Source organism: Gossypium hirsutum, chromosome D07 (genome assembly GCF_007990345.1).
Source record: "Gossypium hirsutum isolate 1008001.06 chromosome D07, Gossypium_hirsutum_v2.1, whole genome shotgun sequence".
Taxonomy (NCBI): Eukaryota; Viridiplantae; Streptophyta; class Magnoliopsida; order Malvales; family Malvaceae; genus Gossypium; species Gossypium hirsutum.
Window position 1 is genome coordinate 2,957,583 of NC_053443.1, and position 23,228 is coordinate 2,980,810.

General features: G+C 33.1%; 3 protein-coding genes across 5 annotated transcripts; 2 read left to right on the plus strand and 1 right to left on the minus strand.

Moving 5' to 3' along the window:
* Positions 1 to 2,604: 2,604 nt before the first annotated feature.
* Positions 2,605 to 7,957, plus strand: LOC107953835 (aspartate aminotransferase, cytoplasmic). Of its 2 annotated transcripts, XM_041097055.1 has the most exons (12): positions 2,605 to 2,900; positions 3,696 to 3,767; positions 4,219 to 4,280; positions 4,356 to 4,439; positions 4,712 to 4,811; positions 4,888 to 5,008; positions 5,312 to 5,475; positions 5,553 to 5,690; positions 5,862 to 5,983; positions 6,870 to 6,964; positions 7,464 to 7,584; positions 7,687 to 7,957. In XM_041097055.1, exons 1-12 carry the CDS (start codon positions 2,802 to 2,804, stop codon positions 7,787 to 7,789), a joined length of 1,281 nt encoding a protein of 426 aa, XP_040952989.1. In that variant the 5' UTR covers positions 2,605 to 2,801; the 3' UTR covers positions 7,790 to 7,957. The 2 variants fall into 2 exon arrangements, with proteins under 2 accessions (XP_040952989.1, XP_040952990.1); XM_041097056.1 differs by lacking the exon at positions 7,687 to 7,957 and having other exon boundaries at positions 2,630 to 2,900; positions 7,320 to 7,498.
* A 3,355-nt stretch (positions 7,958 to 11,312) lies between these two features.
* LOC107953834 (aspartate aminotransferase, cytoplasmic) lies at positions 11,313 to 14,879 on the plus strand. The gene is made up of 11 exons (XM_016889255.2): positions 11,313 to 11,603; positions 11,723 to 11,794; positions 12,233 to 12,378; positions 12,480 to 12,579; positions 12,682 to 12,802; positions 13,082 to 13,245; positions 13,403 to 13,540; positions 13,759 to 13,880; positions 14,085 to 14,179; positions 14,294 to 14,414; positions 14,626 to 14,879. Exons 1-11 carry the CDS (start codon positions 11,409 to 11,411, stop codon positions 14,708 to 14,710), a joined length of 1,359 nt encoding a protein of 452 aa, XP_016744744.1. The 5' UTR covers positions 11,313 to 11,408; the 3' UTR covers positions 14,711 to 14,879.
* A 207-nt stretch (positions 14,880 to 15,086) lies between these two features.
* Positions 15,087 to 20,939, minus strand: LOC107953833 (transcription factor MYB3R-1). 2 transcript variants are annotated; one of them, XM_016889253.2, is made up of 12 exons: positions 20,617 to 20,939; positions 20,032 to 20,246; positions 19,797 to 19,851; positions 19,476 to 19,533; positions 19,298 to 19,392; positions 19,064 to 19,167; positions 18,618 to 18,746; positions 16,672 to 18,439; positions 16,042 to 16,328; positions 15,779 to 15,893; positions 15,481 to 15,702; positions 15,087 to 15,396 (listed from the first exon to the last, which is right to left on the minus strand). In XM_016889253.2, exons 2-12 carry the CDS (start codon positions 20,112 to 20,114, stop codon positions 15,268 to 15,270), a joined length of 3,045 nt encoding a protein of 1,014 aa, XP_016744742.2. In that variant the 5' UTR covers positions 20,115 to 20,246; positions 20,617 to 20,939; the 3' UTR covers positions 15,087 to 15,267. The 2 variants fall into 2 exon arrangements, with proteins under 2 accessions (XP_016744742.2, XP_016744743.2); XM_016889254.2 differs by having other exon boundaries at positions 20,032 to 20,229; positions 20,617 to 20,900.
* Between the last annotated feature and the right edge of the window lie 2,289 nt (positions 20,940 to 23,228).

Consider the following 23,228-nt stretch of genomic DNA (forward strand, 5'->3'; position numbering starts at 1 on the left):
GACTAGATTCCGAATTTTGGAAGAGTTGAAGAACTTAGGCATATTTTAACTTTATTTAAAAAAAAACCATGTTCAAGATGAACCTAGACAATCATGTGTCCAAATTCATGTATAAATGATTTTCAAATAATTATAAAAAAATTATTTATTTTTATGATTTTAATTTTTTAAACATTGTCATATCAACACAAGATATATTAATGCATCATGTTTATTGTCCAATTGCTTCGTTAATCATGTCAGTACTTAATAGTAAAATTGGATAATTTTTTAAATAAAAGCTGGTAGGTGTCGAATCCATCCAAACTAAATTCCTACACCTAAAACCAAAATTAAATTTGAGTATAGGGAGCAAGGTCAATCACAGAGAGACTAATATATCCAAATCTATATTTCTTTATAACTATAATATGTTGTAGGTAGTTTGTGTGCCCACGACTCGTGCCAACCTATACAAAATAAAAGGGGATTAAATCTAGAAAATAAATAACAACAAAAAATGACGTTGAAATAATTAAAACAAAATTGAAACTAAATAAACTGAATGCACAACACTCTAGCTTTAGGCATGATTCTGGTTCCAGCTTTGAATTGATCCTGACAATAGATCTTCTCCTTCAACTGATAAGTCAGTTATAGTGATCGAGAAAATGCCTCATACTACTAGCCCTTTCATGAGCAAATTGATTGCAGGAACGCCCGACAAATAATTCTTACTAAACGAACAACCTTGAAATTTGCATCTACGATTTAGCTCCCTGGTAGCCTTGAGAACTAGAAGGACTCAGCTCGAATCAACAACCTCAATTGTGCTAGGTTGTTTAAACTCAATTGTTATTTCACTTGAAGAATCCAATCACTCACTCAATTGGTCAAGTCTTTTAACCTGATGTTATTATGAATTTGTGAGATAGCTGAGTCTATCTATTAAATCGAAAACAATAACGAATACCGAAGTAGAAGATTTTAAGAATGATTACAAGTCTAATGGTTCTCTCTCGTACCAATTATTGGCCTAAAGCTAGACCAAAACTAATTACTCATAAATTAAAGAAAAGAAAAACAAAATAGTAGAGTTTGGTGGCTATTGTGTGCCCCTTCCTAATTCACTGCGGATAGTAATACATGCGATCTATTTCTTTTCATCATTTCCATTCATTTCTATTTATTGGTTCTACATGCAATACATTATTGGCAATCTCAAGTTATTGGAGGGACTGATTGGACATATATAATTAATACTCAAATAAATTCCTCCGTCTAAAACCAAAATTAAATTTGCGTATAGGGAGTAGGGTCAATCCCATAGAGATTGATCTATCCAAATGGATATTTCCTTATAACTAGAATGTGTTGTAAGCAGTTTTTGTGCCCACGACTTGTGCCAACCTGTATGAAATAAAAAAGATGATTAAATCTGGAAAGTAAATAACAAATAAATAAAAATAAAAATAAAAATAAAACAAAAATGAAGTTAAAATAATTAAAACGAAATTAAAACTGAATAAACCGAATAGACAACACTCTAGCTTCAAGCACAATTTTGGTTCCAGCTTCGAACTGATCATTGACAACAAATATTCTCCTCCAACTGATAAGTTAGTTATAGTGATCAAGGAAACGCCTCAAATTACCAGTCTTTCTATGCGCAAATTAATTGGGGGAACACCTGACAATTAACCCTTACCGAACGAATGACCTTGAAATCCATGTCCATGATTTAGCTCATCGGTAGCCTTGAGAACTAGAAGAGCCTAGCTCGAATCAACGGCCTCAACCGTGCCGAGTTGTTTAAACTTGATCGTTATTTCCATTGATGGATCCAACCACCCACTCAATTTGGTCACGTCAATTTATTTTTAAGTAGACGAATTACGATAATTACAGGCCACATAAGTTCTTTCAACTATACGACACACAACACCGAATCAACAAGTCTTTTTTGACTTGATGTTATTACGACTTTATGAGATGACTGAGCCCATTTTCTAAATAAAAAAATTAATGAAAGCTGAAATTGAATATTTTAAGTAGGAGTGAGAGTCTCAAGGTTCTCATTTGTATTGGTTATCAACCAAAATCTAAACCAAAACTAATTACTAATAAATCTAATTTTAATTTAATTAATCTCTTAAAAGAGATATTTATCTAAATAAAAATAATAAAATAATTTTAGAATCGAAGAATTTTTTAAGTCAACTTAAGCTTACGTGCTAAATTTTTCATACAATCTACATATCAATTCGCTTTCCAACACATTCAACAATTGTTAAATTTATATAGAAATTAAACCCTAAATTAGCTAAAACTCATATCTAAAATTAATTAAAATAATAGTAAAAATATGGCCATTAAACGGATTATCAAAAGTACTATTTTCCATGTAGAAGGATTAATTTAGTATTTTTTTAATATTAATCTCTTTATAAGTTTTTGTTATAATTTTTTATACAATGCTTAGAATTACTCCTAACTCATTATCTGATCATTTTAATACAAAAACAAGCCATAACTTATCCTCAATCCTTAAATAGCTTAAATATAAAGATTACTTTTCTTGTACCGATAACAATAACAAAATGGACTTAATTTAATATTTTTTTGAGTAAAGGGAAGTAGAGAACAAAATGAAATTAGACTACTAGGATGATAGTGCTTGTGGGAGTGGGACTTCTGCCGACAATCCTTCGTATAAAATATATTTCCAGCCCATTTAAAACTCAAATCTGAAAATCGGATAATTTTATGAATCATAAGCATAATAGTTTCCTAATTTACCTCTTCACTGCATCATCGTTCTTATGGAGCATCTAAAGCCTATGGAGCCGACCAGAATCCACTCAAATGGCGATTCTCTGTTTCAGGACATGACCTTTGCTCCGGATATTCCAGTCTACGTGGTATTGGCTTTGAAAGTTTTGCATATTTCTTGCAACTTGTTTTAGTCAGTGTCTCCTCACTCCATTACTGTACTGTTCTGTGTTCTTCCAATTAAAGAAGTTTTAGCGTTTTTCACTGCTTTGAAGTACTTTTCAGTGCTATTTCGTCCATTATAGTATATGCTGAATTAGGAATTGATAAGTCCAACCTGGTTCAAGATCATTTCAACGCTTCAACTGGGCTTTGACTATTGTGCTCCTGAATTGTGCTTGAAATTGGTTCTTAAATGTGCCCGTCTTCTAATTGAAAATTAGAAAGCTATATCTTTAGGCTTGAAACTGTCATTGACACTGATTTTCAGGTATAGAATATGTCAACGTTAGATAGACAAAAATGGATGTTTTATATGAAGTTCTCTAGCATTTCTGATCTTTTTTTAGCAATACAAGTATTTTGATAAATTAGTTACACTAGTGTGACACTGAACGTGGATCGATCTAGTACGCAAGTCGTTACTTTTATAGAACTAATTCAATAATGTAGTCTTCTCCGGTTCCTTCAGTTTTCTGTTTTGGAACTTATATATAATTGTTTGTTTTACTCAATAATTTTATAATAAGCTATATATTAATGTCGTTAGTTTTACTGAATTGGATTGCTAGCGTTCCCTGATTGGGATCGTGCATACCAATTCGAAATTTGATGGAGAGAGCAATCTCTGGTAACAGGTTTACACTGCAGCTTGCCTTCTTTTTGTTGCTTCAATAATTAAGACGTTATTTTGTTTTTAATGCTTTTATATTATATGAAAAAAGACAACAGCTGCTTACAACAAGGACCCCTGCCCCAATAAGCTGCATTTGGGTATTGGTGTTTACCGAACAGAGGTGAGTGTTTGTAACTTCTGCCAATTAATGATATTTCTCACCCACATTGACCATTGCAAGTATACTTCCGGATAGAATACTTATTATATGGGGTTGCTATACTTTATCTTTGTATTTCAAGATTTTGGCATGCTCCTGGAGAATGTGTTTTTCGATCATGTGTTATAGTCTTTTCACAGAAATAGGGTCATTCCTATCACCCACTTCTCCCAGTAAAATAAAGTCATGATATTGTTGCAAGGTTGGTTCTTTCAGGTATCTTTTTTAGTTGAATAAACATCCTACCTTAGCATTCAGTTGTATTAGGCTGTTATCAGCTGGTCGGTAACTGTTATAATCATGGATTAATATTAGTAGAAAGTAACTTCCACGAGCATTTCCTTATATCACATCGCTTGTTTTTCTTTGACGGAAACAATTTTCTGGATGGGATTTGTTCGTTGAACGACAGGAGGGAAAATGCCATACATTAAATGTTGTTAAACAAGTGGAGCAGACACTAGCTAATGATCTGTAGGTATTTTATTATTATTTTGCCATCATAACTTGCTTGAGTCATGACTGAACTCTAATTTATCTGATATTTAGGTCTGCTGACAAGGAGTATCTTCCTATAACAGGAATGCCGGAATTTAATAAATTAAGTGCTAAGCTAATGTTTGGCTCTGGCAGGTACAAGAATACTAGCCTGGTTTCGAATTTATTAGATCAATTTTCTTAATGTAGGAAAAAAAGAAAATTAGAGAAATAAAATTTTAACTATAAGATTGGTTATTAGCAAGGCTGCAGTACCCAATGTTCAGAAAGCATAGCAATTTGCAAGCTCAGTTATTATTAGGCTATTCCTGAACCCATTTTTTTTCATTTTTCCGGTTTCTTTAAACTCTGATTTTAGCTGAAGTTGTTTTTCTGTTGTTGGCTGCTTATATCATTGTTCGGAAAAGCCCTGCCATCAAGGAAAGTAGAGTGGTTACTGTCCAATGTGTTTCTGGTTGTCTATCACTGAGGGTTGGAGCTGAATTTTTAGCAAAACATTACCACCAAGTAAAGGACTTCACACCATATTGGTTTATGTGTTATGAGTGGACTGCTTAACCTTATCGTCCACCTTCTTTTGCAGCATGTGGTTTACCTTCCTGAGCCAACATATGGAAATCATCCAAATCTGATATCTGCGGCAGGGTTAACTTTGAAGACTTACCGATATTATGACCCCAAAACACTTGTGCTAGACTTTCAAGGTCTCCACTTCATTTTGAGCAACTTCCATTTGTTGAAACTCCATGTTGCAACTGCAATTTGATTTGAATCACCAGTTCAGTATATCATGTTTATTATAGGTTTAAGAATTAAGCTTATTATGCATATGAATTTGGGTATTGTATGCAAGATATACCTAATTTCTTTTCAATTTCCTTTACTGAACGCCAATTCACACTAAAATGGTCATAACATCACCATTTGGCAGTATTTTTATTTTGCACTGGAAATGATTGTCTTCATTGTTCTCATGGATTAAGATAATTCATCTTGGTGTTTGATAGGCCTTTTGGAAGATCTTGGGTCTGCCTTAACTGGAGCCATTGTGCTTTTCCACGCTTGTGGCCATAATCCTACTGGTGTTGATCCGACTTGTCAGCAGTGGGAACAGATCAGGCAGTTAATGCGACAGAGAGGCCTATTGCCTTTTTTTGACTGTGCTTATCAGGTAAGAAACTACTAAATCTATATGGCTTTAGGTTTCTGCTTGAACCTCATTTAGTGATTGATGGACTGTGCTTGTAGGGTCTGGTAAGTGGAAATCTTGATGATGACGCACAATCCATTCGCATGTTTGGTTGTGATGGCGGCGAATGCTTTGTGGCTCAATCATATTCAAAAAATATGGGACTCTATGGGGAGCGCATTGGTTCGCTTAGCATTGTAAGATGTTTTGATAGAACTCTTCATAGTTAATATCTATCTCCATGTATGACCATGCGGTCACATTTTCCTTTTCCGAAGAATCAAATATGTTTCTTATATGAGAACAATATTTTTAAAATATCTGCGTATTTCTCACTACCATGGTTATCATCCTTAATGTGGATTTAGGTTTGCAAAACAGCTGATGTGGCAAGGCGGGTTGAAAGCCAGCTCAAACTGATCATAAGACCCTTGTATTCAAACCCGCCCATTCATGGTGCAGCCATTGTTACTGCCATTCTGAAGGATAGGTAATAAAATAATTCAGTCATAGACTTTTTAGTCACTCAGTGTCTTTCTTGTGAATGTGGCAATGACATTCTGAAGTTGCAAATTTTTGTTTCATGCAAGAAAATGCGAACTGTTCTAGGACCTTAAAAGCTAAAGTGTTAGGACCATAAAAGTCTGATATAAATCTTAATAAACCAAGAGATGTCATGTCAGATCATTAAGAACAAAAATTTAATGTGGAAGCATACTTGAATCCATTGATATATTGAAATCTTCAAGTCTTATGGTTTTGATCTTCCAAATTAATATATTAACATTTTAGATAAAGTAAATCTCTCTTTTCTGAAGATGGGATGTCAAAAAAATTAAGTATGTATAATTTAGAGATCATAACTATGATATATAACTTTTTCAACTTTAATTTCTAATCAGTATAACTCGGTTGAATCAATGTGTATTTAGAGAATATGAATGAGATTGGATTTTTTCCCTAGTAGCAATATGAAAAACCGTTTGGCTTATTGCCATACAAGCCTAATTCTATCTTTTGTTATTTGTTGGGTTAGATTGTAAATGTACATTTCATTAAAGGTAATATTGGGATACTAATGTGAACTAGTCAATACTAGTATAAAAGAGAAACAATACTTTTAGGTTTATCATTTGAAAATATATGAATTTGTATCCTCTCTTTAGCTTTCCCCTTCTTCTTTCCTCCTTTCTGTACCTGTAAATGCTTTCTCAAATATTTAGATCCACAACATATTAAAATCACAATCCCTCCAGTTAACCCCATGTTTTAGAATGTTTTGATCTAAACGGTGTATGAACAATTATCTTGGCATGGAATCGATGGTCCAAGTCTAAACCTTGCCTCAAAGTTTGTTAATTCTTAACCTGTTGCAGGGATTTGTACCAAAAATGGACTAACGAATTGAAGGCGATGAGAGATCGACTGGTCCAAGTACGCCGCCAACTCTATGATTCTTTATGCAACAAAGGTAATCGATTGTAAACTCTTTACACTATTGCCTCATTTGGTTACTAGTAGAATAACACGAGAAAAAAACTTTTTTATCACATTCGTATTACAATAATTAGACATAAAAAAAAGAATAGCCTATACAAATTTAAGCTTGAAATTAGAAAGATGAGTAAAAACTCTAGGTAAAAAATAAGACCTCTTCCAAATAAACGAAAATTTTTCCGTCCCTTTGCTAACAGTAACTCATGAGAGTGATTAAATATTACCAATTGAATTGGTTTATTGCTAACTCATATACTAAAAAATGTGTAAAAAATAATACCCCTACCAAACTAAGCATATATGTGTTGACCATTTCATTCACATAACAGATCCATCTCAAACCTCCATTGCAAAAGAGAAAATGCAGGATGAGTTGTTTTCAATCATTCAACCATGAACTATTTGAGAATCTGCCAAAATTTTGGTGGTTTGACCTAAACTTCAGGGTACATCCTTCTCCTTTTTTCGGGCAGGGACCCCAGGTGACTGGAGCCATATTATCAAGCAGGTGGGAATGTATAGTTTCACCGGATTGAACAAGGATCAAGTTGACTTTCTGACTAGAGAATACCATATCTACATGTCATCTGATGGGTAAAAGATTTTTCCAGCTACTCATTTACTGTATAAGCAATAATCTTAATAAATCAGTTCCCTCATCAATACTGGGATTTATGGTTATCAACTTTGTTTCAGGAGGATTAACATTGGAGGCCTAAGTTCAAAGGCAGTTCCATATTTTGCAGGTGCAATACACGATGCAGTTATAAGCTCTCTTCCATCCAGTACTTTAGCCTAGACTTGTATTTTTCACCCTTACCCTTTTGCTTTGGATCAACTGGCTTTTTATTTTTTCATTGCAAATTTGGGGAGGGGATCGGTTACACTGGCTTTGAACCATGACCATTGATGTCCAACTTACAATTACTTTTCCAATTCATTTATGACTATGATGGCCCTTAAGAAACAGAGTTTGATACCATACATCTATACTTATATATAATGTGTTTGATTGAATTGATGTCACGAGTTAACCTAATATCAAGTTGATCAAAGAAATTATTCATAAGTCTTTTTTTTAATAAGTAATTGAATGAGTATTTGATTGAATTGGTGTCACAGTTAACTCGATATAAACTTGATCAGATAAATAACTTAAAAGTTATTTATTAATAAAGGATTGAATATTAATATAATGATATTTTCATCTTTTATTACTTTTTATATAGAATGTTTGTAAGGTCTAAATTCACTTTACCATTTTACTTATAACTCAATTTTTTTATAAATGTAATTTTAGCATTATGTTTTTCTCTTGTGGAACAAAATCTAATACAAATAACACTCTTTATTCAAACATGTACAACTTTTATTTTCTAGATATTAAAAAGATAATTACAAATTCTATCCCACGCGTATTTGTGTAGAAGTTATATACTTAAAACATAAATTTTAGTTTAAAAATAACATACAATAATAACAAAACGTATATTTAAAACTAATTAATAATACATAAAATATGTATGATATTAAAATAGAAAGTTTAAATTAAATTGTGAATAAAATGAAATTTAAATACGTAAATATATCATATTAAGAATATTAAATGCACTACAATTGTTTATATTGGTGCCATCAATCTTAAGTTAGTGACAAGTTGACTTGTGATACCAACTCAATCAATTTATTATTATTATTTTTAAATAAAAAAGATTAAACTACCATGGAATAATATAACTTATTTTAGTTACAAAAGAATATTTTCATAATTTTCTAACCAAATTGATGGCCGGTTGACTCATGACACTAAATCAGCTAGGGGTTTAAATAATAGTATTGATAGATATATAATTGATGGAGATGATACAATAAAGTATGTATAATAAAATTAGAATGTAAATATTATATTAAAATAAATGTTTGGTTTAGTGGTGAAGTTAATATTTTATTATTGCTAAATAACATAAGTTCAAATTAAGCTCATGTAAGTTTTTTTTAATAAAAAGATTAAAACACCTTCAAGTAATATAATTTATTTTAATTACAGGAAGAAATTTCCGTAATTTACCAAATCAAGTTGGTATCCAATTAACTCGTGATGCTAACTCAATTAAAAACTTAAATAATAATATAGATAATAAATAAATTATGAATAGGCTTATTTAACAATCATATTATTTGCTATATTTGGTCACACTGATAACATATTAGATTTTGAATATAATATTTTAAATTTGAGTTTGGTTTATATATTTCACTAATAAAAGGAAATTTGAACAATATAAAAACTATTAGGGTTAGATTTTTTTAGGCTTCAACTTTACAATTATTTTTACATTAAGGTTTTTGTAGTTACTCCTATATTGATGTTTGATTTTTTTTATAAGTTAATCCTTGAATTTGATAATTTCTCTCACATTAGGGTTTCAATTTTTTTGTCTAGGTCTTTGATATTTTCTTTAAAATCCTAATGTTCAGACCCCTAATGTAATAACAGTTATCAAGTTTGAGAATTAACTTAGATAAAAAATAAGTTCAAGACTCAATATGTGAACAATTGTTTAGTTCACATCCTAATATGGGACCAATTAGGAAAAATTCGAACTCCAATATGAGACTTATGGTCAAATTGAAGCTCTAAATAGTGATTTAAAATAATTCTTATTGTTTTATTATTGAGAATTGAAACTTTTGTGATAGTTTCGAAAGCTTAAATTTTGTCATACAAGTTAATTAAAATAATATTTTAGTTGTTAATTGAGTCTTAGATTAGTTGTCATTAATATTGTTGTCAATGTAGGAGGACGTGAGTTTGAGTGTGCTAAAACATATTTATCTTCTTATTTAAGGGTTAAAATATATTATGGATAACTCTAAGTATTATATTAATTTAAAAACTTTGAAAATTATATACTTTTATAATTGAATTAAATTTTAATTAAAATAAGGTTTTAATAAATTTTAATGTGAAAGTAGTTATTTAAATTTAACTTGACATTAAAAAAAAAAGATAACATATTTTAATTTCACATCTAAATGAAGTCCTAGAAATTGGTGAATATCCAAAAACAGACATCTTGGCAAACGTGCCAAACCCCACTTCGTCTATAATTCATCATCTTTTGGAAAAATCCTATGTGTCACCCGGCTTTTCTTTCTAATCAATTGAATGGGTGCGATTATCTTTTTAGAAAAAATCAAATATTGGAAAACCTAGTAAAATAATTAAAAATAATTAATCTTTGCATTAAAAAAAATTGAACTTTTAATCATTGCGTTTTATGAAGCTCGGAAATTGAATATGCGACCGCTTTTGATTTTTAAAATATTTTACAAAGCTTTAATGAAATCTTTTATCAAAATTTGGATGGCTAATAGTAGTAATTAATTCTTTTTAGACAAATCATTGAAATTTGTTTTGTTTTTATAGGTAGAGATTAAACTTCGAACCTCATATTTAAAAAATGAGATAAATAATCAATCACATATAACATTTTAAAGGAATTCAAGTTAAATTGCAAGGTTAATAGCTAATTTTGATAAAAAAAAAGAGTTTAAGAATCAAGTTGAAAAAAGTTGTTTTATCCTAAAATTCATTTAAACCATCATAAAATAATTTAACAAATCAATTAAGCTGTTGCATTATCAGTCTTTTTATGTCAATTATTATTTAATCATCACGTCCATGACAGTCACCACTTAATTGCCCGCAAGATATTTTGATAGAAAATTGTATTAAGAATCTTAATTGTTTACTAACTTTCAATTAACACCTTAATTAAATGTAATTTTCGATTAAAAATTTAATTTATTTTTAATTATTTTACGAGTCTTTTTGACATTTAATATATTTAAAAATTAAAAGATATATAGTATTTTTATTACACAAAAAAATGTTTTGAAATCACATTATATGTTATTTGATACTTTATTTCATTCTAATGATGGAATATAATGTTGATTAAGTTTTAACTTAATCAATATGAACATTGTTACTAATACAAGAGAATAAGAGTTCAAGTGTGTTGAAATGAATTACTTTCTTATTTATGAGTTGGGAAGAGACTATTAGTAATTTTAAGTATGGTAGAATATCAAAAAAATCCAGAACACAAAACATAATTGTGTATAAAATGTTAAATTTTTTTTTTCATTTGTCTTAAAGTTTTAAAATTGAGAACTATATTTTGTCAAAAAAAAAAAGAGAGAGAGAGAAGAAAATTATATAATAGAGATAAAAAAAAAAGGTGGACCCCAATTGATAACAGCTACCGTCACTCGCCGCGTAAGCTTTCTATTGATATAAGCAAACAAAACGGAACAATCGGTTATCAGCTCCCAAAAGCAAATTTTGCCGTAAAACCAAACAGGAAAAAGTAAGCGAAAATTCATCATTCAAACGTACCGAACAAGCTAAAATGCGCCCCGAATTCGCGTCACCGTCTTCTTCTTCATCTTCGTCGGCCGATCGTCGGTTAAACGCTCTGGTCCGACACCTCGCAACCGCATCAATGGTGTCTCAAACCGCCGTAGCATTTTCTCCCACCTCCGGGTTTCATGGAGACTCCGTTTTCTCTCACGTCGTTCGCGCCCCTGAAGATCCCATTCTCGGAGTATGCTAATAAATTCAATCTCTCTCTCTCTGTTTTTTTTTTTGGGTATCTTTTTTATTCTTTTAATTATGAATGATTAAGATGTAACAATTAGCTAACACATACCGTTGATTTATTAGGTGACTGTTGCATATAACAAAGATCCCAGCCCCGTTAAGTTGAATTTAGGAGTTGGTGCTTATCGAACTGAGGTAAGTTATTTATTTCTTTAAAAGATTTTCCATAAAGTTGGATTTTGGTAAAATTCTATAAAATATCCCTGTAATATAAATTCTTTTTTTGCTGTTTAATTTGATAATTTTTAGTTTTTATTTTCTAAAATATATATTTTCGGTCTTGATACTAATTCTTTTTTCTATTAAATTGGTCAAATAATTTGAACACATGCAGCTTAACAAATTTTCTCTGTGCAAAAAATAGCAAGGTGTATATAGCAAATCATCGTAAGTAAAAAACATGCCAAAGTTGGTTTCATGGCTGAACATACATATTTCAAGAAGTAGAGAACTAGAAATGATCAAATTATAATATAAGGATTAAATCCGCAAAAAAAGTATAGTGGACCTTTTATACAATTTGGCATTGGATTTTTTTGTTTTCAATTTAAAATTTGTTAATTTTGCTAACAGGAAGGGAAGCCTCTTGTTCTTAATGTGGTGAGAAAAGCTGAACAAATGTTGTTGAACGATAAATCACGTGTTAAGGAATATCTTCCCATTGTTGGAATAGCTGAGTTTAATAAATTAAGTGCTAAACTTATTTTTGGTGCTGACAGGTTTGTTAATATTGGATGTTTAATGCTAGTCTAGGAAATTTTACATTAATTTTATTGTTTTTGGTATATAATTTGTTTCTTTTTGTGTGTTTTAAATGTAGCCCTGCTATTCGAGAGAATCGGGTTACTACAGTTCAGTGTTTATCTGGGACGGGTTCATTGAGAGTTGGAGCTGAATTTTTGGCTAGGCATTATCATCAAGTAAACCTTCTTGTTTTATTTTACATAATGTATTTTTTGTATTATCTTTGGACAATTTCATAGTAGTGCTTTCACTTACCTTTTTTACTTTTTCTTTGGCAGAAAACTATATACATTCCACAGCCAACATGGGGAAATCACCCCAAGGTTTTTACTTTGGCAGGATTATCTGTGAAAACTTACCGCTATTATGATCCAACAACACGCGGAATGAATTTCCAGGGTACGAAAAATTTCTATGAATATGTGTTTTGTGTGTATCACCATGCAGTATTTCAATCTTATATTAGGCTCTTACTCAATTATCATCAACTACATGACATCAGTAAAATTTTGTAGTTCCTATCATTATTGTTGAAGTTGTTGTGACCATTTATCTCCATATCTGATTATGCATAATTGCTTTTTGGTTCTCCCTTTTTTGGTGTCCGATGAGGATTAGTTTGATTTAGTTTTACTCTATTAGTTTTTTTATTTTTCGGTATTCCTTTCTTGATAAAAGGGTTATTGGAGGACCTTGGCTCTGCCCCTTCTGGATCAATTGTGCTTCTTCATGCATGTGCTCATAATCCCACTGGAGTCGATCCCACCCTTCAGCAGTGGGAGCAAATTAGGCAGTTGATGAGATCGAAGGCATTGTTACCTTTCTTTGATAGTGCTTATCAGGTAGGTAGAACTGAATGCAACATTGGGTATTTACTTTTGCAAATCCATAAACTTATAACAGTTTGGATCATTTAACTGGTGAAGACTTGAATGAAGTTATTCGTTATTACTATTATTATCATTTCTAAAAGGATTGTATTGGTAATTGTTATTATAGGGTTTTGCCAGTGGAAATCTTGATGAAGATGCACAGTCGATTCGTATGTTTGTTGCTGATGGTGGTGAATGCTTTGTAGCTCAGAGTTATGCAAAGAACATGGGCCTCTATGGCGAACGTGTTGGTGCATTGAGTGTTGTAAGACTCTAATATCGATGTCTATGAGATTTAGAATGCCCTAAATTGCATTATTTTAATTTAAAGTACTTTTATATTATTTTTTGTACAAATCATGTGTTAGCAAGATCTGGTCACCATAGATGGACATTTTTTACTTGATAGATCAAGTTGTGCCTTGTTATTTATCGGCTTGAAGAACGTATTCTGATTGTTATTACAAATTTCATCGTAAATAGGTCTGCAGGGCAGCCGATGTAGCAAGCAAGGTCGAAAGTCAGCTCAAGCTTGTTATTCGGCCAATGTTTTCAAATCCACCAATTCATGGTGCATCTATTGTGGTAACCATCCTGAAGGACAGGTATGCACTCTTCACCCTTGTTTCACTACATCGCTGTTGTCTGAATCATTTGGTTGGCAAGAACTCCATCTTATCTTGTGTATATCAGCTTATGTATTGAATTTTAAGCCTCAGTTGCGGGCTATTGTCAAATGGACTTTGCAGATTCTAATAACCAGTCGTATCCTGTCCTAATTCTTTTTCTTTTGTCCTTTTAACCAACAGCAACATGTTCAATGAATGGACTATTGAGTTGAAGGCAATGGCTGACCGTATCATCAGCATGCGCAAACAACTTTTTGATGCTTTGCGTGCTAGAGGTCTACTCGAAGTTCCTTCTATCTTAGTGGTGTTGTATTTAAGCAAATCGATTGCCACAATATCCTAAGTATATGTTACTTTCTCACTTATTTCTTTTGCTTTCCATATGGCAGGAACACCTGGTGACTGGAGTCATATCATCAAACAAATTGGAATGTTCACCTTCACCGGACTAAATTCAAAGCAAGTGGAATTCATGACCAGAGAATACCATATCTACATGACTTCTGATGGGTAAGAAGCTCAATTATTGGTCCTATCTTACTTAAATAAGGGCATGCATCCAATATGGGAATCAAAAGCCTCGTATCCATGTATATGTGCCTAACACACACACACACACACACACACACATAAACGAAGATTTCGCATAATATAGCTCAAGTCTGTAAACCAATTATTGGAATTGGATTTTGATCGATCTATTTTTGCTCTTTATGTACAGGAGGATTAGCATGGCAGGACTGAGTTCAAAGACAGTCCCTCATCTGGCTGATGCAATTCATGATGCAGTTACTCGTATGTCATAGAAATTGGGCTTAGCACACACAGCAGGTCCTCAATACACTTGATTGGGAATCACATCAAATGAGTATTTGTTTTTCACTTTACCATTCAATAATAACTGTATTTGAACAAAATTGTAGCCCTCAAAACACTGAAAGGGCAGAAAGAAATAAACTCACTTCCACTTCCTTATATTTTGTGGTTTTTGTCAATGGCTAAGATAGCATTTATAAAACCTTTCCATGCTAATAGTCAAATTGTATTTTCTTAGTGCCTGCGTCCTAGAAAAAAGCCTATATGATTGACAACAGTAAATGTAACTTGAGAGAATTAAAAGGAAATGAAATTTCACCACTCCAAGAAACAACCCATTGGGACACAAGAAACAAGTGAGAAGAGTTGGAGAATCTGATGCGCTTGCACAATTCTTTTTTTATCATCAATTAACTTAATTAGATCCATTCTCGTTCGACAAGAAATTGATGGATTTTGAAAAGAAAAAAGGGGAAAAAAAGATGGCATACATATATTCAATGTAAACTACAAACATGCAAGCCTTTTCAGTACCCTTGATAAACCATTACCTGCAGCCTTTCAAGAGGTAGGAAGAGGTAGGGCTTGAGAAACTCACGGCAGTTGAGGACTTTCTATTTTCGGTACCCTTTCCAGGCGTTCCACATTCGCTAAAGTCAAGGATGCGACGCTCCACCTGCAATTAATCGCAAATTATCAATTTCAACTAATTGCAACAAATAAGGGAATGTCAAGTATAGCTATGGTTTTTCAGTAATACCAAGATATCTGAAGCCAAATGTGATTGAGTCTCCATTTGATTATTCTCTTTGTCCATTTTAGAATTGTTGGAGCGTCTTCCCTTCACAATTGATTCTGGAGTTTCATTTCCCAAAACTTCCAAAGCATCAGCATAAGTAGCTGCAGTATGCTCACTTAATTGTTTCATCAACCCGATGGCATCGTAGCTTCTATCTGGAGGGCTCATCAGGTATCCAATGTCCTGGAAAGAGATTCCCAGTTATCAGGAATGGTAAACAAAATATCTAAATTCTAAAACCTACCTCAAGTTTTTATACCTCAATTGTTATTTCTGTATCAATCCTTGGGCCTGGAACAAAAGAGTTGATAAACCAAGGAGACTTCCATGCTGATGAGGATTCTATACTTCTTTTTAATGGAGTTTCACTGAACCTGGCAATCCACATCAATCAAGCAACTGGTGAGTAATCGATCAACTAATGTTAGCATTTGATGGGAAATAAACAAAAGCAGAGGTTAACATACAAGCACACAGAATAGCGAAATAATATAACGATATTGGGGAGCAGTGGAACCTTACATATTGTAATTTTCAATAGCAGCACCATTCCCGGCATTATCAGCCAAATTCTCCAAGGTTGCTGATGAAATTGACTGGCTTTCACTGTTCTTTATTTGCGGAGTAGGAGAGCTGACAATTACGCATGCATTTCCCGAAAAGCATTCAGAAGCCAAACCCTGATTTCTTGGAGTCAGTGTGCTTGAAGACAATAATGGTCTGTCTGCTTTAAGACCAACATGTTCAGGAGAAAACAATAGTAGATCATTTAAATTGTGCTCAACAAGCACTTCTGGAGGCCGTTGGACCTGTCAAAAGTAGATCAGAAAAAATAGTAAATAATATCAATCAATTCATCACGTGAAAGGGAATACAACAACAAAAAGAAAGAAGGGTTAAGAATGAGATTTCCAACATAAGACCACGAATTTACATAGAACTATCAGCATCATCTCTGAATATATTCCAACATAAACAACCGCTATTAGTAGTGTATAGCTCCAGCTCCCTCAATATTCCAACAGTAGTTCAGGTTATCATTAAAGAAACAAGAACCAAAAAGCTGAAGGGATTAATCAGACAGGAGTGCTTCTAAAGCTGGAAAATTTACATAAAAAAATAATAATTCTTTTTATATATAAAAAAACTCACAATTTTGTCAGAAGCGTTAGCATATGTTTTGTCCTTGGCATCAGTAACGCAGGCTTCCTTTTCTATGTCTCCTTGGGAATTAATTCCATTAGAATCTTTCTTCTGACCTTCATCATCTAAAGGTTCAGTGTGATCTACCCCATTGTATTGTTCCTGATCAACTGCTTGACACAGGTTTTCTTTTTCTTCAATGAAGACACCAGACTTGGTCTTACATTCAGATGGAGACTCCTGAGATGTGTTTCCAGTCCCACTCGCATCCAACATAACATCCAAGCAAGAGAATTCTTTGCTCAAATTGGATGTCATATCTGTTTCCAGCTTTTTGCCACATCTTCTTTCTGATAAAGGAGACAATAGGTCACGGTGGCGTTTCTTCAATATGGATGGTGTACCAGTGAAAGTTTTGGCAGCACTTTTCAGCTTAGCATCAGGACTATCATCCCATAATGGAGAATCAGACAATCTAAATGGAGAGATGCAGTTCATAGATGACATCATTAGTTGGCGAATACCAAAGGGACTATATTCTTGCTGCTTATCGCTGCCACTTGATATAAGATCACAGCTGAAAAATGGAATATCTAAGCTTGGAAAGCGAGGAGGTTCATAACATAGACCTCCTTCATCTTGTTCAGCAGGCAAGTTTGGTTTATCATCCACAATAGGACAAGTTTGCATTGCATTTGATTCAGAACCAAAAGTGTTCACTGGAACCAACTTCGGAGAATCTTTGTCAAGGTATGATCGCCCTTGCATGTCTGTATCATATGTATGGTCATCACTAGTACAGATAAAGCCATCATGTACATTCATAGTAAGTTCTTGCTCCTGAGTTTCAAAAGGTTGACCAGTTAACTGACCAAGCTCTCTGCCATATATAAGGGTGGTACCATCCTCAACTGAAATAAGTGGAGACACAAAAGGTTGACAGCATGAGGTTGGCAACACTTCAGACCTTGAAGGACAATTAGATTGCAACTCTGGCGTGATTCCAGTTTCAGATTTTTGGATGTCTGAAGCCTGAGAAGATGATTCAACCATATTATATCCTTGTGTAAGATCTTCAGAGACAAAGCATCCATCAGTTACTGTCTCTGAGAATAGGACCCTACAACATTCATCATCCGTTATCAGCATATGTTCTTGCTTGTCAGAAGTTGTAACTGTATTTATGAAAGATGTAGGTGCATTTAATCCTACAGAAGTTTGTAATGCAACATTCATCACTTCATGGCATCTACTAGTATCTATACAGTGATTTTTGAATCCAGATGATTCTTGCCCTAATTCCAGAGAAGAAGGATTAGGTAGGTTTGTTAAACCAAACTGGTAATCCCCACATGTTGAATACCCTGCTTCACCAGGTATTTCTGGAATGGAGAAGCTGACATCTTCCAAAGATGGATAATACTCTTCTGAACAAGGTGCCGGACAGGAATTCTTCTCCTTTCCCACACCAGATATTTCAGTCAAGTGCGAATGCTCTCTTGTATGCACAGCAGCATTAGCCAAATCACTTGTAGGCTGGGAGCAGCCAGCCATAGTAGGTTCTTGGCTGCATTTTGATATGTCATCTGCTTCTGTCCTACATTTGGAACCACTATCATCTACATTCCTCTGTATCCTTGAAGAAGATGAAGGCATAGACTGGCTTTGATTTGTAAGAAGTGGAAACTGAAATTGTTCTAGAAGTCCTGATGCTACGTAAGAGTCCACTTTCTTTTTGACTGAACTGTTCCAGTGATTTTTTATAGCATTGTCTGTCCTGTTACCCGTACAAATTTGGAAACAGAGAGTTATTGGTAGAAAAAATATATTACCTTTTAATTAATGTACAGATATCCAAGGATGATTTGCAGCCACCAAAGTAAAAAAAGAATAAAAGACCAACAGTACGTAACCTCGACACAACATTGATGGGAAGGGAAGGTCTGGCAACATACCTTCCTGGCAAGAACTTTGAGAGCTCTGCCCATTTGTTTCCATAAACCTGATGAGCACGAATAAGAGCCAGCTCTTCTTCCTGAGTCCATGCCTCTTTATTTATGGCTGGATTGAGATGATTATGCCACCTACATTAGTACTTAGCTGTATGAGCACAAATGCAAAACAGGAACAATTTTTTGTTCTTATATTTTTGGGGGAAAAGGAGCATTACAACACCAAATGATTTCATAAAATTTCCAAAAAAGTTCACAATAACATCTCAGAGTGAGAACTGTTAAAATTCAACAGCATTAACCCAAAGAAACCAGGCTCAGGCCAGCTGTGTTACCAGTTCTACAAAAAGCCATAATCCAAGGTCCACTCCCCAGTCTCCTTGGCCTTCTGCAAAACTACAAATGTAAATGGGGTTTACATATTAAAAGTAACAGCTCTATCATCGCACCTTTCTCTGCACTGCTTTCCAATACGTCCAGGTAAGTGCTGAGCAATGGTTGACCAATTTTTGGGCCCAAATTTGTTCACCAACTCAATTATCAGTTCATCCTCCTGATATATTTCAGAAAAGCAACTCAGAATGTCATACTAATTATCAAAAATATATATATTTGTTTTGTCGAAAACAATCAAGTGCAAAGAATTGAGAGGAAAAGAAAAATAAGTAGGAAAAAACAATGACCTCTTTGGACCATGGCCCTTTAACAAGTTCTGGATTCAAGACCTTTTGCCACCTGTGTAGGCACTGTACATCAGTCCGATCCTTGAAACACTCCGCTGCAGATGAATCAGTACAATTAAATAATTAGAATGATTCAAAAAGAGCTATTATGCCAGTTGCATTGAAAAAAAAACCATACCTATCTTTTTCCAATTTTTTCCTTTAAATTGTTGAACAGCTTTACGCAGAATCTCATCCTGGAGACCCATAAATTATTAAAAATATGCAAATAATTACATACATATATGCATATGCACCGTACATTGATACGGACAAACACATCTAAATGAACACAAATAATAAATTTATCAAGGGTTGGGTCTAAAATTACCAAACACCGATAACACAGCCAAAGCAATAAGGTTTACAGAAAGGAAACACAGCCAAAGCAATAAGGTTTACAGGAAGGTATTATCTTAAATTGCAAGACAGCAATCATAAACTAGGGAAAGAAAATTACCTCCTCAGGGGTCCATTGTCCTTTTGTAGAACGTCTCGTAGGACCACTAGTTCTTCTACAAAAGAATTGCAAAGTCAGAAAAACTCAGTAATACATGAACAAACAAATTTTAGCAAGATTAAATAGAAAACATTGTAAAGGGAGGACGAGAGCAGCTAAGAACAAATATAATGAATTTTTGACTTTTCAAGTGAGGGGTGTTAATAAGTAAAAATCACTATGGAAAGGAAAATACCCATGAAAAGCTCGCATTCTCTGAGCGCCATCGCTGATGCTGGGCACAACTGAAGGAGTCGATATTGTTCTGTCACCATCCATAGTTCCTTTGTAGATGAATAAAGATGCATACCCCAATTCCAACTCTACAACGTTTCTCTCCACAATATGCTTTCCAAATCATTATAAATCAACCTAACTAGAAAGTTCCTCCACACTAAACAACAGAACAAACTAACATAAAAGGGAAAAATAAATTATACATCAACCTTAAAAAATTCCCCCCAATAAAAGAAAAAAAAATCAGGAAAAAAGTTTTAGACAATTTAATTAAAATTCATAATCAACGATTTAAAAATTTGTCAGTAAAGCAAAATTCTCTTAAACTAGGACCCTAGATCACGATCAAATTTTAAATTCATTTAATTTCCAACAACTCAGAAATTGGATAAAGAGTCGACAGTTAGTGAAGCAAAATGTTTAGTATGTAACCTAGACAGCGAGATCGATTCAAAAAAAATTAAAAAAAATTAAAGAAAAAGAACTCTTTAAATTCGTAAGATATAAGAAGAAACCCTAAAAAGAAGAAAAAGGAAGCACTCACCACCGAACTGAGCTCCGAAAACCGAGAAACGGAGAACCGGAAAAGAGAGCAAGTAGAAACGATGCACATTTGCAGATCCAACCGAAGATATGAAGTTCTATTGAAGATCGAGAACTGCAATGATTATAGAAGAAGAAATGAAACGAAGAGAGGAATGGAGAGGTCTGGAGAGCTATTCAAATACAAAGGGGGCGATCTAATGGTTTTTTTCTTCAGAACCTGTGGTTAAAGATCGAGCATGTTTTGAATTTGATGGCTTGGATACATGTTTTAAGTTTTCAAAATTCCCAACGGCCATTTTAGAAGTTGATAAAGACAAACCTAACCACAACAATATCATATCATGTATAATTAATACATTTACAAATTTTAATTAGAAAAATCCTATGTAATTAATATACCTACAATTTTAACAAAAACGTTAACAAATTTTTATTTGTCATATTTCAAAGTCGCAAAATACAGAAATTGATTATATGGCCACGTGTATGGCAGCTACTTCCAGGATTATGTTCTTCCTTTGAGTAATTAGTGTAATTTTTTAAGTTTTTTTGCTTCAAGCTATCTTTTTTTCTACAAAAATAAACATGAACAAATTTTTATTCAACTTACTGGTTTACAAAATACATTTAGCCTTTTATAATATTTAGTTTGATATCTTAATCTTTTTCCCAATTCGGCATCTGATTTAGTTATAATTTTCATTTTGATACTTAAGTTTATTTTTCAAATTGATATTGGAGTTTTTTTATTCCAATTAAGTACTTGAATTTAGCTTTAATATTCAATTAGTATTTGAGCTTTTTTTTCAATTAAGTACTTATATTTTTTAACTAAAGTACATGTGTCAGACATTCATTGGGCCACATGATACTACTTGATTTAGATACTAAATTGAACATTGAAGCCAAACTTAGGTGCCAAATTGGAACAAAAAAAATCAAGTACCAAAGTGGAACAAAAAAAAAACTAGATACCAAATTGAACATTAAAACTAATCTCGGGTACCAAATGATATATTGACCAACATTTGAAATGATAAGTGGTAAAATAGTATTATTAGAAAAAAATTGAGTAAAAATCCAATATTTTATCAGAAAAGAAAAATCCAAAAGATATAGTGGAAGAAACTGGTGAGAAAGTTGATATCTCTCTCTAGAATAGAAAGTTGAGCTACTATGAAGTAGAAAAAAGGTGAAACACAAATAAGGGGAAAAAAACTCATCTCTTACAAGGACACTTTTGTTGGCAATGAGTTTAGAAATTACGATCAATGGTTACTTGAGGATGCAACGGATTCTAATGAGTTGGAGATGAATGCTATGGATGAAGGCCAAGAACACATTGACATCTCCATCTTTCTATCCCGAGATGAAAAAAAGCACATTGGCAGTTGATGGGAGAAGACATTTATTGTTAGGGTTTATGGGGAAACGATAGAGTTTCAATTCCTTCACTTCAAAATTAAATCAATTGTGGAAACCTTCAGAATCCATTCAAGTTATCGACCTAGGAAATGACTATTCTCTAGTTAAATTCTTGTGTTTAGAAGATTATGATGTTGCAGTCAAAGGTAGAACTTGGTTTATTAATGGAAATTTCCTCACTATGAGGAAATGGCTGCCAAATTTTAGAGCCTTTAAAGCCATCTTTAACTCTGTAGTAGTAGTAGTATTTCACCGCCTAGAATACTGATCGAATATTATGAACCGACCACCCATGTAAAGATTGGAAGAAGCTTAAGGCATCTACTTAGAGTGGGTAATGCCACTAGCATGGAGAAAAGAGGTAAATTTGCTAGAATCTGCATGAAAATAGGGTCTCTCCTCTGTTTTTACTTGTTTTGATTCTCAAAGACATACTTGATTTCGATAATTTCCAAATACCTAAAACTCAATTAAAAATGTTTCTAAAAGTGTTTTAAATACTTGAACTTGTTTTTGATTAATCTGGATGTTTGGTATAATGTTTTAAAAACATGATGTTGTGTTGATATTAAATGAGAAGTTAGTATCTCATGTTCGAACCTCAGATCAAGTGTGAGTTGTTACAAAATAACTTGCAAGCAACCAAGTTATTAAAAGTCAACACTCCAGTGTAAAAATTCTGAGCTTGCCTGAACATCTTGATAGTTCAAGGACAATATAGAACCTACTGCACAATATAGAGATGTTTCCTTAAAGGCTTTTAGAGATGAACAAGGATCTATTGAGATTCGACAAGTACCCGAGACTCCCCCATGCATTAAGCCAATGACTATCTTGATATGAAACTTTAAGGAAGCAAGACACCCTGATTTCATCTCAACAGTTCGAGAAATGGCTTATCTTTACGACTCGTAAATAATGGAAATTAGGGAAACAAAGGTACGAGCTATTGTGGTGCCTCCAATTGTGGATAGATTGTCATTTTTTGCTTGGCATAATACCTCTACCATTGGTCATAAAGGAGGAATTTAGCTTCTTTTTATTTCAACTACAACTACCATTACCCACTCTTACGATATGGAACAGGAAATTCGTGTGATAATGAAGGTACACGCAAATAATTCTCGATGGCTTTTATCTACTATTTATGTTTGTCCTAGAATAGTAGAACATAGGTTGTTATGG